The sequence below is a fragment of the Tympanuchus pallidicinctus genome, unplaced genomic scaffold (genome assembly GCF_026119805.1).
Source record: "Tympanuchus pallidicinctus isolate F22 unplaced genomic scaffold, pur_lepc_1.0 scaffold27, whole genome shotgun sequence".
Classification (NCBI taxonomy): domain Eukaryota; kingdom Metazoa; phylum Chordata; class Aves; order Galliformes; family Phasianidae; genus Tympanuchus; species Tympanuchus pallidicinctus.
In genome coordinates this window covers 6,030,715-6,046,736 of record NW_026294744.1, presented here as the reverse complement: position 1 = coordinate 6,046,736, position 16,022 = coordinate 6,030,715, and the positions used below count along the sequence as shown (strand labels likewise).

The 16,022-nt window shown below is 47.4% G+C and overlaps 2 protein-coding genes across 3 annotated transcripts; one reads left to right on the top strand and one right to left on the bottom strand.

Moving 5' to 3' along the window:
* Positions 1–1,703: 1,703 nt before the first annotated feature.
* On the bottom strand, positions 1,704–4,789 carry MCAT (malonyl-CoA-acyl carrier protein transacylase). The gene is made up of 4 exons (XM_052690668.1): positions 4,319–4,789; positions 4,115–4,202; positions 3,116–3,333; positions 1,704–2,380 (listed from the first exon to the last, which is right to left on the bottom strand). The coding sequence occupies exons 1-4, from the start codon at positions 4,772–4,774 to the stop codon at positions 1,958–1,960; spliced, it is 1,185 nt and encodes a 394-aa protein (XP_052546628.1). The 5' UTR covers positions 4,775–4,789; the 3' UTR covers positions 1,704–1,957.
* On the top strand, positions 4,773–15,068 carry TSPO (translocator protein). Of its 2 annotated transcripts, none has more exons than XM_052690675.1 (4): positions 4,773–4,929; positions 10,777–10,975; positions 13,356–13,494; positions 14,358–15,068. In XM_052690675.1, exons 1-4 carry the CDS (start codon positions 4,773–4,775, stop codon positions 14,529–14,531), a joined length of 669 nt encoding a protein of 222 aa, XP_052546635.1. In that variant the 3' UTR covers positions 14,532–15,068. The 2 variants fall into 2 exon arrangements, with proteins under 2 accessions (XP_052546635.1, XP_052546636.1); XM_052690676.1 differs by lacking the exon at positions 4,773–4,929 and adding an exon at positions 5,284–7,499.
* Positions 15,069–16,022: the final 954 nt, after the last annotated feature.

Here is a 16,022-nt window from a genome sequence, read left to right as displayed (position 1 = left end):
TATTAGAGGTATAACAGAAAATATTTTACGGTCATTATCTAGTGAAGGGTAAAAATTCCCGTCAGGACAGTCTAATAAACCACCTCAGCAAGGTAACAAATGTACCAACTGCCATTATGCAATCCTTCCTGGCAGAGTCACTTCAACAGCACAAAACAATGCTATGTGTTTCTGGATAAATAATCTCTATGCACTGGGAAGCAGTTATGTACAGGAGGCTGCTGCTCTGTCACTGCCATCTGACTGCTGCCAGGGATGACTGCAGTTTTTCACTCTTGGGGTCCGCAGTATTGTAACACTGAATCCCAGGGGACGTACAGCATCTTGTATGGATGGAACAAAACACAGCACTGGAGAGCAAGAAACATAACCACACTGACACAAGAGAAACACAGTGCAAACAGACCCTGCACCAAGCATCAGCAGGGATGCTCAATAAACAGGAATAGCTAGGCTGCCTCACATGTGGCATCCTGCATGGCTCTGCACTGCGACTCAGGAGACCTGCATTTCATTATTTTCTTTTTTAAACAGGCACACTTCCTCATGTGACAGAGTTTATGGCATTTGACTTTTTTTCCACATCCTGTTTCTGCTTGCTCCTAGGTGCAGGAGCTGCGCTGGCTTTTTACATCATTAAACTTTCAGCCTCCAGAAGAAGGGGTAGATCACAAGCACATCAAAAGAATGCCAATAACAGCAATAAGAGCTAAGCACCCTTTGCCAGCTCACGCACTATCCTCCACCTTCTGCAGATGGGTTTTAGGACATGAGATGCCCTCCTGCTCCTTTATAGTTATGCATAGTTTGGCTTTTCCTATGCATCTACTAAATACTATACTAACAAAATTCCAAAACTAAGAAGACAGGAAGGTCAACCCAAAGATACTGCTCAGCTGAATATCCACAACACAGCCTTTGCCTGCACTTTTGTACACAATCCAATAACAAATGGCTGCTCTCTGATTTTCTTTAGAGCTTTAAGCACCCCTTGCAGGCAAACAGCAAAGACTTTCTGAGCATTCTGTGTGTAATTGTCACAGGTCCCGGAACTGCATAAGGAGCTTGTACCCTGCTGGTGAACCAGTGGTTAGCCAGCACTGCACTACTCACAGCCACAATGTACAGCACCGCTCGACTGTGAGCCTTGCCAAGGCATTCCTTTCCTTACTTTCCTCCTTCCAAGATAACCTAGTACTGGTGTGATGCTGAGCAGCTACACGGAAAAATTTCCTTCAGTGTGGGGACTACCTGTCAGTAATCACATGCCGTGAAGCATCCAAAATAACCAGAAAAGTTCTACAGTTTACCAATAGCTTAAACTTTGGGAAAATCATATCCTTTCTGCAAAACAAACAAACAGACAAACAACCCAAATCCACATATTTTGCCTTATTTGACTGCTAGGAGGCAACAGTGAAACAAAAGGATTTGATGGAGGTGAACTTCATAGCAGGCAGCTTAGGCAAGGCATGGGGGGGACAACCCCTGCACCAGAGTGGCTGCATGGGGATGGAGTCACCTAAAGGAGCCCATGCCTCGGCAGGGCAACATCAGGCCTGTATGGGACAGAACAGTGTAACCCAGGCAGCACACCCTGCACAGACAGTGCTACTTCTGGCCGTAATTTGAATGCACACATGCTCACCACTCACACAAATTCAAAATAAACAAAACAAAAAGAATAAAAACAAGGACATTGCTTGCAGGATGCAGGCCAAGGAGGAAGCTGTTTGGTCATTTATTGACAACTCTACAGTCCTGGTGCAGGTGGGAGAGCTGAGCTCCCGCTCCACACCCAAGGCACACGGTGGAGAAGAACATTTCCTGTGGTGACGCACGATGCTCCTCTCGCTGCGAAGAGCCATCAGTGTTTCACGCTTCCCCTTTCAGGAGCCTGACATTATTTGTACACTGTGGAAAGCACAAGTCGCGTCGATTCTTCTCAAAAAGCTGTTTATGTCTCTGCTGCTTCCTCCTCCTCTGTGACGTCCACATGGCTGTACTGCCTCCAGGCTTTCAGATTGCACTTTCGGAGAACCGCTCCCAGCTGTTTCCCAGGACCCACCTCATAAGTGTATGGAAATTCCATTCCCTGCTTCCTCTGGTACACAGAATGCATAGTCTGCTCCCACAGCACGGGTGAGACGAGCTGCTTCAACAGCAGTTTCTGGATGTGCTTTGAGTGCATGTACTTTTTGCCATCCACGTTGGAATAGACACAAATCAGTGGTTTTTGTATTTCGATGGACTTCAGGACTTCAGCCAGCGGCTCTACTGCTGGTTCCATGAGTTGTGTGTGGAAGGCACCACTGACTGGAAGCATTTTGGTGCGTGTGAAGTTGAATTTTGGGGCATTCTTCTGCAAAAACTCCAAAGCCTATAAGAAAGGGAGAGCAATCACAGCCTGGCACAACAGAGTTCCATGTGCTCACTCCACCAGATTGGCCTCTCCAGGCTCAAGGTAATAAAGCCACTCCTCTCCTACCCAACCACCAAGCACACAGTGGGGAAAAAAACCATGAAGCAAATACATAGGCTGTTCTGAAAGTAATGCCTCCTATTATTTCTACAACAAAGAGCATAATAACACAATTTGATAGAGCAAATTCTCAGCTACAAAACACCATTTTGCAACATAGTCCCCACCATTAGCTATGCATTTTTGCCAGAGATGAACAAGAGCCTGCATGCTGTGCTCATAAAAATCTGTAGAAGCAGAGATGACCTATGGTTGCTGTCACTACTGTTGAAAAGTACCGCCAGCTGCCTCCATGTGTTCACATCCACTGTCTGGTCTCTACAGATATTCAGTAAGTGTTGATAACTGTCAGTGGCTGCCATTTTTTCCACATGGAGGAATTCAAGGACAGAACTTTGCTTTATATGCACTTCCACGTCAGATGCCATTTTGTCAGACCGCCCCTCTGCTGCCATCTGTCACACAGCAACAAAACGTAACACAATATCGGTGGGAAGGTTTAGCCTCTACTGCCATACCACCAACATCTGCCTCTGGCATTGCGGGCCAACAAAACAAAATAGGTGGCATTACTTTTGGAGCAGTTTTAAGACATTAAGTTGAAGTAAGCAGGTGCATCTCCTGCAGCACTACCTGTATGTGGCCTGCGATGACTCTGCTATCTGGGAACAGGTAGTTGGAGACCTCGCACACGGGGCTGTCAATGCCCAGCGACTCACAGTGCCTACGGGCTTCCAGGCAAGCGTATTTGTAGTTGACCTCTCGTCTGCCGATGACTGACAGCATTCCACTGGGGACGGCCTCCGACGCCGCCTGCATGGCCTCAGCACGTACCTTCACAGCATAGAGTGCTGAGGGGAGAAGGGGACAGGTGAGTGCAGACAGGCAGCTCGCTCACATCGGGAGTGAGAATTACAGTATCACTACGGTTGGAAATATCACCAAGATCATCCAGTCCAACCATCAGCCCATCCCCACCATGCCCACTGACCGTGTCCCTCAGTGACACATCTACACGTTTACTGAACAACTTCAAGGACAGTGACTCCACCACCCAATGCACCACTGCTCTCGCAGAGATGTATTTTTTTGTAATATCCAATCTGAACCTCCCCTGGTACAACTTGAGGCCATTACTTACTATCCTATAACTAGTTTATTGGGAGAAGCGGCCAACCCCCACGTCACTGTAACTGAGTTACAGAGAGCAATGAGGTCTCCCCTCAGCCTTCCTTTCTCCAGACTGAACAATCAATCCCAGCTCCCTCAGCCGCTCCTCACAAGACTTGTGCTCCAGACCCCTCACCAGTTTCACTGCCCTTCTCTGGACACGCTCCAGGGCCTCAATGTCTTTCTTGCAGAGAGGGGCCAAAACTGAACACAGTACTCAAGGTGCGGCCTCACCAGGCTGAGTACAGAGGCCGATCACCTCCCTGCTCCTGCTGGCCGCGCTATTTCTGGTACAGGCCAGGATGCCGTTGGCCCTCTTGGCCACACGAGCACATTGCTGGCTCACGTTCAGACGCCTATTGACTCCAAACCCTTTCCAAGGTTGGTGTTTTTAATGGCGACGTCACGCGTATCAAAGAAAACCGCAGGAACAGAAAGCAAAATTCCCCCTCCGACCCGCACCTTCCGCAAAGTCCATGGCTCCGGCGAACACGAGCGCCGCGAACTCGCCCACGCTGTACCCGGCGGCGGCCACGCAGCTCTCCACAACCTGCACGGACACACGGGCAGCCGTCAGCGGGGCCGGGCCGGGCCGGGCCGAGCCGGGTGGCGGGAGCCACTTCGCGGCCCCGGCGGCTCGATGCGGGGCCCTTAGGCTGCGCCTACCTTAGGCTGCAGGTGGTTGAGCTTCTCTACGGCGGCCAGGGAGGCGACGAACACGGCGGGCTGGCAGTGCCGGGTGCGGTCCAGCTCGGCCCGCGGCCCCTCCAGGCAGAGCGAAAGCAGGTCGTAGCCCAGCACCTTCTCGGCCAGGCGGTACATATCCCGCACGCCGGGATAGCGCAGCAGCCCGCGGCCCATCCCCACGAACTGGCTGCCCTGCCCGGGGAACAGCAGCACCGTGCCCTCCCGCGGAGACCGCCCCTCCCGCCTCGCCTCCGCCGCCTCCCCCTCCTCGCCCGGCTCCCCGTCCCCCACCGAGCTCTGCAGCAACTCGCTCAGGCTCGCCGCCCGTTCCCCACCGCCTCGGAGCGAGCTGCCCCGCCGCCGCGCTGCGCCGGGCAGGACGCCGCGCCCGCTGCAGCCAGCGAGCCGCCATGTTGCCGCGGCCCAGCTGCCCATGGCCGCCGTCTGCCCGCCCGCGTTGCCCCGGGAACCGAGCGGCCCCGCCGTCCACGGCTCGCGCCGCGCTGCTCCGCGACGCCTCCTTGGGGCGGGCCCCGCCGGCGGGCGGGCACTCGCGGCAGAGGAGGCGGCGGCGCGGGAGCGGAGCGGAGGTAAGGGGTGGCCCTGGCCCCGGCCGGGGATGGGGGGACCCTTGTGCCGCGGTGCTGGAAGCCGGAACGGCGCGACAGCTCCTAATGGGACATCTCCTCACGGGCGCCAGGGGGGGCCGGATTTATTTTCTTAGATTTCCAGGCTCCCTCGGTTTCTCGGTTTCTCTCTGCTCTCTTGGTTTCCTCAGTTGTTGTTGGGGCTGCGGGCCCCTCGGGAAGCGGCTGAGATCTAGAGGGGCCGTTCTGTTCCCGGGGAGCCCCCGGCTGCTGAGCCCGAACAGAAGCAGCACCGCTCTCCCTTTGGTTCCACACGAAGGGCGCTGGCCGTGTTGCAGCGCTCAGGGCTTGGCCGTGTGGGTGGGCCGCCAACTGCCCTCCGCTATGGAGGCAGTCCTGGAAGAGGTTCTCTTACATCCCGCTCTGTCTAAAGAATTCCCAGGTCTGCACGGCGCCTACACGGGGAATATCCAAGGGGAACGTCTGTGTTAATTAAATACACGGATGGCGCTTGAGAAGTGGTGGCAAAGGAAGACTGCCTAAAGGGTGCGTTGTCTTTAAAATACGGCCTGTTCTGAGGATCTTACACAAATGTACATGGTGAAAGTTACAAGAGACTGAGCAGTAAATGGCAAATTGTCACGCAGGCAGATCCATCCCAGCAGAGAGGGCTGCCTCTCAGTGTGTGACTTTGCCATTTGGAAAGCAGTGGCCTGGGCAGCGAGACCTGCTGTGTCTCCAAACCAGATAAGCATGCTTGTGTCGCTCACCTATATCCTTAAGGACATACCATCAGCTGTTTAATTTATAAGTGCACACTATAAACATATAGTTAGAAGTTTATGTTGTATTTCTGTTATGCAATATATATTGTTTTAAATTACAAATGAGCCATAAAAGTCCCTTATTTCAGGCAAACACACCTGACGTTGCTCCAGCTATTACTAAAGATTTACAGACAAGACTCCTTTGAGGCAGCTAAGTTCTGTACCACAAGCTGTGAGAAAACTTTGTCTTCAGTGCCACTGTTTCCCAGCAGCCAGAGCCGAGGCAGACCTAAGAGGTTTATCGCTATCCAGCAGGCATGCACCCCTTAATCCTTTGGGCAGCTATGTGATGTGGAGCCTTTCCCCAATGAGGATTTGCATGCTGCCTCTCAGATCTGGGTAGAAACTTACTGCCCCCAAAACAGCGTATTAGAGAGGATAAGTGTCTCCTCTGGGGGACCTCACTCCCAACTTCTGCGGCTTTGTCTCTACCTCAGCGTGCCCAGGACCACAACTCCAAAGCCTTGTCGGTAACTTCGCCCCACTGAGAGATTTTCCTTAGCACTGTTAAAGCAATAGCTGTAACTTAAGCCCCGTGTGATTGGAAAGCCAGCACCAAGTTACTTAAGGGGATTAGTCAGAGGTTTATCGGAGCAGGGATGTAATACTGCAATGGAAGCGGCTGTCCTCTTCTGCTCCTGCTCTCTGGCAGTGCTCAGCATGGATAGGGGGAGGGCACACACCTGGCTCTCACAGAGCTGCTCCTTCACTCTGGGTACTTCTTCACTACCCTGAGGCATGTTGGCTCCTCTGTCACAGTACACGTTGTTCTCCACACCCTGTTCTTTCTTGTACACAACCTCTTCCAGACAAAGGAGAGGACACGGAAAGCTTCCGCTTCACTTTCTGTACATTGTGCCACCCTAGGAAAACAACCTGCAAAAAGACAGAAGGCTGCAAGCCATAATGTTGCCGATTTTCCCCTTTATTTCTCTTGGTGCATTACAAAGCTGGAACTATTGTTGGACAGGTCGGCTGCTTTGAATAGCCAGAAGCAGTATTTTAACATGGGTGAAACAAACTGGCCTGCTACAGCCAGACTGGGCTAAGCAGAAAATGGGCAGGATGATGAGGAAAACATTGCAGGGCAGAGACGAGAGGAACAGAAATAAGCTTCTATTAAGTGTGTTGAGGGAGCAAAGCTCCAGCAGCAGAGATCAAATTGTCTGCATGCTGCAGATACCATCTACAGACATCCTGGTTTCTTCAGTATGAAAATCAGGGTGCAGAAGTATTGCACAACCAGCTCTCCCTGCAGTGGAGCTGGGAGCCGACTGGGAAAGCAGTGTAGGTTGTGTAATGGATGCAGCTGGAGGGGCTGTGCTAACATACCTGTGCCAGTAAGTTATCGCTAAGTAACTTCAGGTGTCTGTACATGCTTGGAAGACAGGATGTGCCCAAACAAAACAAATTAGAGAAGGAAAGCTGTCTGTTTCACAGCCTGGATGTTTCCAAATGCAGAACCTGCATATCTGTGAGCACAGGGCACGAGTGGCTGAAGGATCCTTATCACCTCAGCTGGTGTGGAGTGGCTGGGAACCCACCTTTGGCCCTGATGCATTCTTGCAAACATCAGGTGGTTACAGTATGTAATTCCAAATGAATAATTCCAGTTATGAACAATAACAGCATTATTAATGTTAAAAAAAAATTTAAAAATCCTTGTTGTCTCATTATAGTTGATCATAAAAACTTAGATGGTTTTCAGGCCTAAATCTGTGAGCATCGTGCTTAATTCAGACAAAGGTGGGTAGCATGCTACATTGAAAAAAAGGCAGGGCTGGCAATGCTTTATGAACCCTTAAACTCCATTACTCTCAGAAATTTCCTGGGCATGCCACGGGCAGCACAGATCTGTTGCTGCACTGCAGATTTGGGACAGGGCTGCAAGCTGCATGTTCACGAAAGGTTAGAAGTGAAACCTGAGATCAGATTGCATCACTCAGACCCCTTCACCATGTTTTCTCCTGTCTTTGTCACCTTCACAGAATCACAGAATCACAGAATTGTAGGGGTTGGAAGGGACCTCCAGAGATCATGGAGTCCAACCCCCTGCCAAAGCAGATTCCCTACAGCAGGTCGCACAGGTAGGCATCCAGGCAGGTCTTGAACATCTCCAGAGAAGGAGACTCCACCACCTCCCTGGGCAGCCTGTTCCAGTGCTTACCTTACACTGGGGTTTTACACACTGCACCTTCTGTCACAGTCTGCCCATCACTGCTGCCTGATCTTTTGCCATTCTAGTCCCAGCTTCTTTGTTTGGATGCAGCACATCTCCATTGTGTGATCACTTCCTCACTGAAAAGCTGTACCGAGTAACCAAAGATGGACAAAGCTTCTTCCAGAGTTAATCAGTGTGGCTCCATGAGTCAGCTGTTGCTTTTTATGGGTATTTGATGCTGGAATTTAGCTTCTGGGGAGTTAAATACAGAGCTCCACTGCTGATAGACAGCTGTGTGTTATGGGACTGACCCTCTGGCACACTGCAACTTTGTTACACAGCTCTATGTGATGCAGGAAAGCATTTTGCAATGCTGGCAAGTCCTGAGAAATGCTGTTGGGAAACAGAGTATGTAATTAGTAGTAACAACAGTCAAAAGAATAGGACACCAACAGTCAACTCAAACCAGTACATTTCACCTTTTTACTTCTGTATCTTCCTATCTCCTGTTCACACACAGCAGTACTTGCCCTGTTTCTATGCTTTGTGCTTTCCCCATTTCTGTGTGCCCTCCTGATTTCTTGTCACTCAGTGTTTCCTCTGATGTGTGGAGGGACAGGTTTGGAGCTGTGTCATTTAGTCACTGGCTGGAGCAGAGCAGTACGTTTCCAATTTGATAGCATTCAGCACTTCCAGCCTGCAAATCATGTCAGGCCTTTCCTCCATGGGGAGAAGCTGACAAAAGGAACAATGCCTGACGCAGCCCAGCTGCTTGATACCTGCAGGAAACTGCCCTGATGCTTCTGTGGCCCAACGGAGTATAACGCCCCTGAGGTCCTCACTTATCACTTTGGGAACCCACTGGCATTGGATCAGTGTGCTGCAGCAGCAGAGCTGACTGGCACCTTGAGGCGTGTGTCCATGCACACTAAGCCCCAGTGTGCACTTATTCATGATGTGAGCAGTGGTGTAACAACTGGTGAGATCTGAGCTTTCAGCTTCTAACACAACCTTTGGGAATTACTATCTGAGGACAACCACAGAGGACCAAGGTGTGGGAGAACGCCTTCACTCCTCTACTCTAGGTAAGACGCTACGTGGTGAAGCAGCAGAAAAGACACAGGGCAGGAAGTGCAGCAGTGACCACAGCACAGAGCTATGCAGTTCTTTTCCTCCCTTCCTTGCAGCCTATCCTCCACCCAAGACCCGGTGCTGCTCCAGCAGGCTAGTGCATTGTTCTCCCTCCCCAGTTCTCCCCAGCTCAGTTCTGCATTTGGCACTGCTGGGCTTGTCTTTTGCCTTGCACCACTTCACCCTTCTGTTATGGTTTTGACAGCTTTACTGCTTTGTTTGCTGTCCTTTTTGTGCGCTCCCACTCCTTCCCTCCTACAGCTCTCCCCTGAGGCAGCCCCACTGCCTACACAGCCTTTCTTGTTAACTCCTTACATACTTCCGTACCCTGTGTGCTTCTCCCATCCCTCTGTGCTGCTTTTCTTGCAAATCTCTGCTTTGCATCTACCACCAGAAATGTTTGTGATCCTACTCAGCCTTGTGGCTGAGGATTAATTAAATTAATCCTCATTACATCTACATGGGCAGAGTGAGAAGACCATTGTGCAGGAGATGTCCCTTGCTGGCCTGGCTCCTTCCTGTTCCCTGCATAAAAACACAGGGTGCCAGCAGAGCTCTGACAGATGATGCCATCAGTGCAGCATCCTATTCTTAAGCACATCTGCTACCGGTAGGATTTTCTCTGTCCCACTCCCTGTCTCCTTATCGCATCAGACACAGCTGTACCAACAAAACCTTCATACAGTTTCATATAGGACATCCTCCTTTGGCACATCTCTGAGTATGACTGCCCTACAGCTCTCTCTCCTGGGGGTGTCCAAGGCCCAGGGCTCCCATTGCCTCCTGCAGTCTCTTTTGTGATTCCTTCCTGCCACCTGCCCTCCCCCCAAACAGATTAACAGGAATGGGGTGTATTTGACAACTGCGTATTTGAAAAACAACACGTTTTGGTTCTGCCCTTTTTACTACACCTCTTATCTATTTGCATTTTAGCAACCTAAACACAGATCTTTTATAGCATTTGACTTTCGGCCAGAAAAATGGTGACCAAGTTTTTCCCTGCTTACTTTCTGACTCGTTTTATTGGTGCCCGTACACTAACTCAAGCAGCTCGGCTACCAGAGTGAGGCAGCACTTTGTGTTACTTCTGCAGGCAAATTTAATCCTGTGGACTGTATGTGTTTGGCAGCTAAGATGGCTACAGATGATTGCCTGCTTCAGGAAGAAGCCGGAGCTACATTCTCCTCCTATCCATCTTCATCCTCCCTGGCGTTTTATCTTGTGTCAGTTTCTCAAGCATCTGCTGCTTATCACATCCATCTCACTGCTCACCCTCCAAGGCTAGAAACACAACACAATGTATAGAACTACTTTGGTTGGGCACAGGCAAGACACACTGCTTTATTCCCAAGTGCACCACTCCAGTGAGTGAATGGAGCTCTCGCTGAATACAGAAATGCAAGTTTCTATCAAACTGCACTGTTCCCCTGGTATACCCAAGTGAGAAGATTGACATAGGTAAAATTCAGTACCCTTACTGCACAAAGCTTAGAAGGAAATGAAAGCTCAAAAAAGCCAGAAACTAAATGGTAGGTTCCTATATGGAGGTGAGTATTGTCCAGTGAAGCCAATACAAGATCCATTAATTTCAGCTGCACTGAGAGACAAGAGTAGGCTGTGAATCAGACCCTTCCTCTGTATACTTTTAAAATCTGCCTAAAAAATATGAAATAGTTTAGTTGTTTCCTTTTAAACTTACTCTGCCAATCCACTTTCTTGGGTTTGTTTCAGATTCAGTCTCAATGGAAGTGGTACCAGCCTGGGCTTCAGCCGTGGGTTTCACGCTCCTGCCTCATGCAGGAGGAGTTTTAGGAAGCAAGATAACCAGAAAGGAAATCCCAGTGTGGTATGAATCTCTGCAGAAGCCATCCTGGTGTCCCCCTAACTGGGTGTTTGCTCCAGTTTGGGGAACTCTCTATACATCTATGGGGTACGTTTTTCACATCGTATCAATACACTTTTGTGATCTCCAGGTTGTTCATTATACAGTGCTAGACTAGAAAACTGTTATTAAATTTCTGTGGCTTGTATGTCTGCGAGAAACTGTACCGAGCTGCCTGTCTAGCAGGTACAGATATGTCTGGGGAAGCTGTGTGTGGGCACGCTTTGTATGTAGAACTGTCCACTACAAAAGCAGGAGTCGGAAAAGCTGCCATTCATCTGCTTTCCTCATTCATTCTGAGGGGAAGATCTGCCAGGCTGGCAGCAGTGAAGCCAGGCAGCTTTGGGATTTCTTCTCTGCATGTCCTTCAGTGGTTTTAGGAAATTAAAAACAAAAGGGAGGGGTGAGAGGATTGGGACAGAATTGTTTTAACATAGCTCAATTAAAATAAATCCAAAATCAAAACTAATACACCCTTTCAGCTTAACTGCCAGCCTCTTAAGTTCTAGAGATCTGAAACCCTCTGCTGTCTCCTTCGGTACCTGTGGGAATGGGATTTGGCCTCATGATTCCCCGTTCTTCTGACAGTAATTGCTGTCAAGTATTTTAAAGCAGTTAAATAAGAGAGACCTGTTCCTTTCCAACATTATGTCATTATCCTGCAAGTTAATTTAAATACTACAACACCTGTTGCAAAATACAGCAATGATCCAGTATCTGAACGCATACCTGAACGTGTAAGAGAGCTGATTTAACATTCTCTCATTTTGGTTTACTTCTCTGGAAATAAAGGCTTTGTAATTTGTACAGATCCACATGCTCTTTTCTGTCTGTATTCTTTCTTCTTTCCTCTTCTTACAGGGTATGTGTGCATATTTATTTAATTGCTCTTTGCTCTTGTGTGCTCAGAGTTAGAATTCGGGTTGCTGTCCCTTGGATAAAAAATGCCTTATCTCAGGGAGACAAGAGCTGAGGAGCTTTCTCTTCAAGCTGACTGTGCAATCTGTAAACTTGTTTCTTGAATTCTCATCATAAAACTGGACGCCACATTAAATCTTTTAAAAATCACTTGCTTTGGTAATACCAAAAGCAAGCAATATGTTCTGAGGTAAGTGGTTTCAGCTACATACTATATACATCTAACTGACTGAAAATCTATTTATCATCAGGCTTTTGCTTCCATAACCTGCCATGTATAAACCTTGGAGTGGTTAAGACTTCTCGTTTGTACAGAATCTGAGAATATTAAAAGCAATAAATAATTAAAAGCAAGGTTTACAAAGCTTCCAAAGATCCATTGTTTAGTCTTTATGAAAGACATGGCCACAAAGCAAGCCTGGGTCACTGAGTCAAAGAGAAAAAGAAATCCTCCTTACGTGACTGAGATATGTAGACTGCAACAGCTTGAAAGTTCATTACCACAGAAACACATTTGAGCCCCCTGCTGTTCAGCAGGTGCACAGTGCAGTTCACACACCTAGCAGACTCGTAAGAGAAGATGGAATCTGTTTTAGAATTAGTAACTGAATACAGGCGTATAATTCAGGGTGTTGGCACTCTTGGAATGACTGTGTAGTCAACTGCATTGGTTCGTCTAATGGAAAAGTTAAATGAACAAGAGTCTCCCTGTTCTAATCAGTCTCTTAAAGTTTAAAAGAAAATCTTACAGTAGTCATTTCCCAAATCCGAAGAATTTTTGTCTTTATCAGCTTATATTCTGGGATTGTTCTGGTTGAACAGTTCTTCTTTGGCATTAAGATGATCTGTTAAAAAACTTCAGAACATTTTTGGAAGGTCTTTTTATAAGCTGGTGCCCCACAAGGGGGGGAGGGCGCTGGATACGCCTTCAGTTCTTTCTCTAGAAGTCCTAAAAATCTCTGTACCTTCTGTACCCTTCCCTCCTCCCTTCTGAAATGTGACTATAGATTCCTTTTCTGCTCAGTCACCATCCACATTCACGCATGCACTTTGGGATGGTATTCATTTTGTTCATTCCCATCTCAATTCCTACTTCTACACTCATTTCCATCTATTTAGAAAGGTTTCTTCCAAACAAAGATATTTTTAAACCATCCTCTCTCAGTACTGACAGCAACTGTTTCTTCCTCTCTTTAGAGACTTACCTTTTACCTTCAAGTCTTTGACTTGCTTCCATTTCAACACAGCATTCTCTATTAAGACTGAAATGCAGTAAGTTATCTGCTTTTCTGCACCTAGAAATGAGAACTCTGACAGAACAGAGAATATTTCTTTCCGTCTTGCTGTCTGCAGCAGATAATCAACCCTCCACAGTCAGCCATTCTGTCAAGTAGTGCCAGGACATTTCCAAGTGAATTTAGACTGACACTGAAGCGATTTCGTTTGTTTAAGAAAACACGGCCGCTTTCTAACCAAGTACTGGATTATCCCTTGCATTGGCTTTCTTCAGATACGGCTCTTACCTGGTGTGGAAAGAACTGGGGGGCTTCAGTGAAAAGGCGGTGGTTCCTCTGGGCCTGTATGCAGGGCAGCTGGCATTAAACTGGGCATGGACTCCCATATTTTTTGGAGCTCACAAAATGGGATGGGTAAGTGAATAAGTTTGTTTCTTCAGCCTATGCTTTTGCAGTCATCTGCGAGGTGGTGAGGCTAAAACTTGCATCGTGATTTTTTCCGCTCTGAAACCGAACCCGGTTTGTATCATCAGTACAGAAGATGGTTTGCAGAAGTTTGCTGCTGTTCTTCTTACTGCATTCCAGCAGCCACCTGTGAGAATTTACAACACCCTTCAGAGTTCAGATTACAAGTAGCTCTTTCTGACACCTGTTGATAAGAGCCTTCTGCGACTACAAAATGCAAACAGTTATGCCTTAGCAAAGTTCCTAGGTATCTCTTTGGCAAACAGTGGCGATAAGAAGCTTATCATTTACTCACGTAATCAGCATCTGGTTTAGACAAGAGCAGCTTTCTGCATGCTGAAGAAAAACAGCTCACCTTAAAAATAAAAATTAGTATTAAAAAATGATTTGCCTGGCTCTCTAAATATAAGAGCAATGTTTTAAAAGCAGAATGCTTTGCAAACCATAATTAATTCAACCACACCACATCTCTTCAGGCAGTATCTAGAGCAGAACAGCACTGGGTGAGATTACGTGGCTAAGGGACTGTTTCTGCTACCAATGGAAAAAGAGAAAAAAAAAAAAAGAGTACGGATGAGAAGAATTTTGTCTGCTCCCAGCTGCAGTGTCCTTTCTTCTCACCATCTTATTATCTTTATCAGTCAGTTCAACTCTTAGCTCAGCAAAAATCTTTTTGCTAGCTATGTGCTGAGAAGTCAGCTCACAGAGGGAGCTGCAAAGTGTCAGTGCTAAGTAGAAAGAGCCACACAAATACCATCTAGTTAAGAAAATGCAATGAGGAAAAGGACACTAACCACCTTCCTGTGTTGTAGGGGCTGGCGACTCTCCTGCTCACAACTGGTACAGCGACAGCTACCACTGCTTCCTGGTATCACATCAACAGAACAGCTGCTTACTTGATGGTCCCGTATTTAGCTTGGCTGACCATGGCTTCTGCGCTCAATTACCGGATCTGGAAAGACAATCGCAACAAGAAATCTGAATAAACAGCTTTCGGTCAAAAACATTTTTTTGCTCCAAGAATTTTCTAAAGAAAGTTATGCCTTACTACTTTTTTAGCTGAACTATTTACACTACATTATAATTTGAGGCTGCAATCCTTGTTTTAAACAAATGTGCCTCAAGTAGGCAAGTCTCAAAGCCTGCATGAAGTTTCGCAGCAAATTGAACAACAGAGCACATCAGAAGGTACTGGTTTTCTGTATTGCAGCATCACGTTTTATATCACAAATAGCATTGTAACTATTACCAGAAATAAGCACTAACTGCAACTTCATTTAGAGGAAGAAATCCAGCTTCCAGAATGCTGCTCCTCACAGCCACAAGTGCCACTGTGGCCTGAATCAATCACGTTTAGCACTAAGCATGGTGCCTTATGGTCTCACTGCAGCTTCCGTGTCTTCTGATCACTGTACTCTGCAAGTGTTTAAGACCAGCTCTTTTCCACAATTTGTGCCACCCCACTTGTAAGCACTGTACAATCTTAAGTGTCAGATAAATATATTAAACTACAAGTAAACTTACTTTTCTTCCACTGTTTTTGTTACAAAAAGGTTTTGAACGAGAAGAAAAAAAAATGCGAGGTAACAGGATGCTGTAGCCTAAAGGGGGCCCCTTCCTCTCTTTTCAGCATTACAGCAGGCAAGACAAAACAGCAAATTCAGAGTATTTATAAGCCAAGAGCACCCAAATACTCAGCAGCTGTCTGTACTACCTCTGCAGTCCCAGCAGCATTGGCCAGAGCACCCACAAGTGCTGTGCTCACCATTCAGCCCTGTCAGTGGAGCAAGAAGCCGGGCTGTTGGCAGACTGCATACACAGGCACTGAAGTTGTCTCCTACCTGCACCTTCTCACTTTAGCTGCTTAGAAATGGAAACGGGTTTTTCCTCTCTGGCATTACGGTAGCTGACACAGTAAGATCTGAGATACTTAATTCACCCAGCTGCTTCCTGAAAGAAGGAAGATAAAAGAAACAAAAAATCTTTGTCTAAAAGCATAATGGAGTATTTTAGCCCTGTGGGCTTGTGGTCCTACCACACAAATCTCACTACTTTTGTTGTGTCATTCTTCTGGTTTGCTAAACATGATGCTGCTGTCTCCTCTGTAATGAAGGAAACTTCCCCCTCTGCTCTAGATCCAGTCTCTGTTACTTGTTTTCAAGCACTTCCAAAGCAGAAAGTGCCTTTTGCTTTCCTACAAGTCACAGGGCATCTGCTGAGCATCCTCTCAGAGCCAGTCTCAAGCACCTGTTGCAACATTCAATGCCACTCAAACTTTCAGAGACAGTTTACTCTTCTATTCAGTGTTTTAGCTGACTAAACAAAGCAGGCTTCTGAAGAAGAGCACCCCGAAATAGAATACTTCATCTTTCTTCAGTGGGTCAGAAATGAGATGCTAACAGTTCAAATTTCTTTTTCTCCCACTTTATAGCATTTGTATGCACCAAGAACTCAAAATTAACACAGACCAATAACTT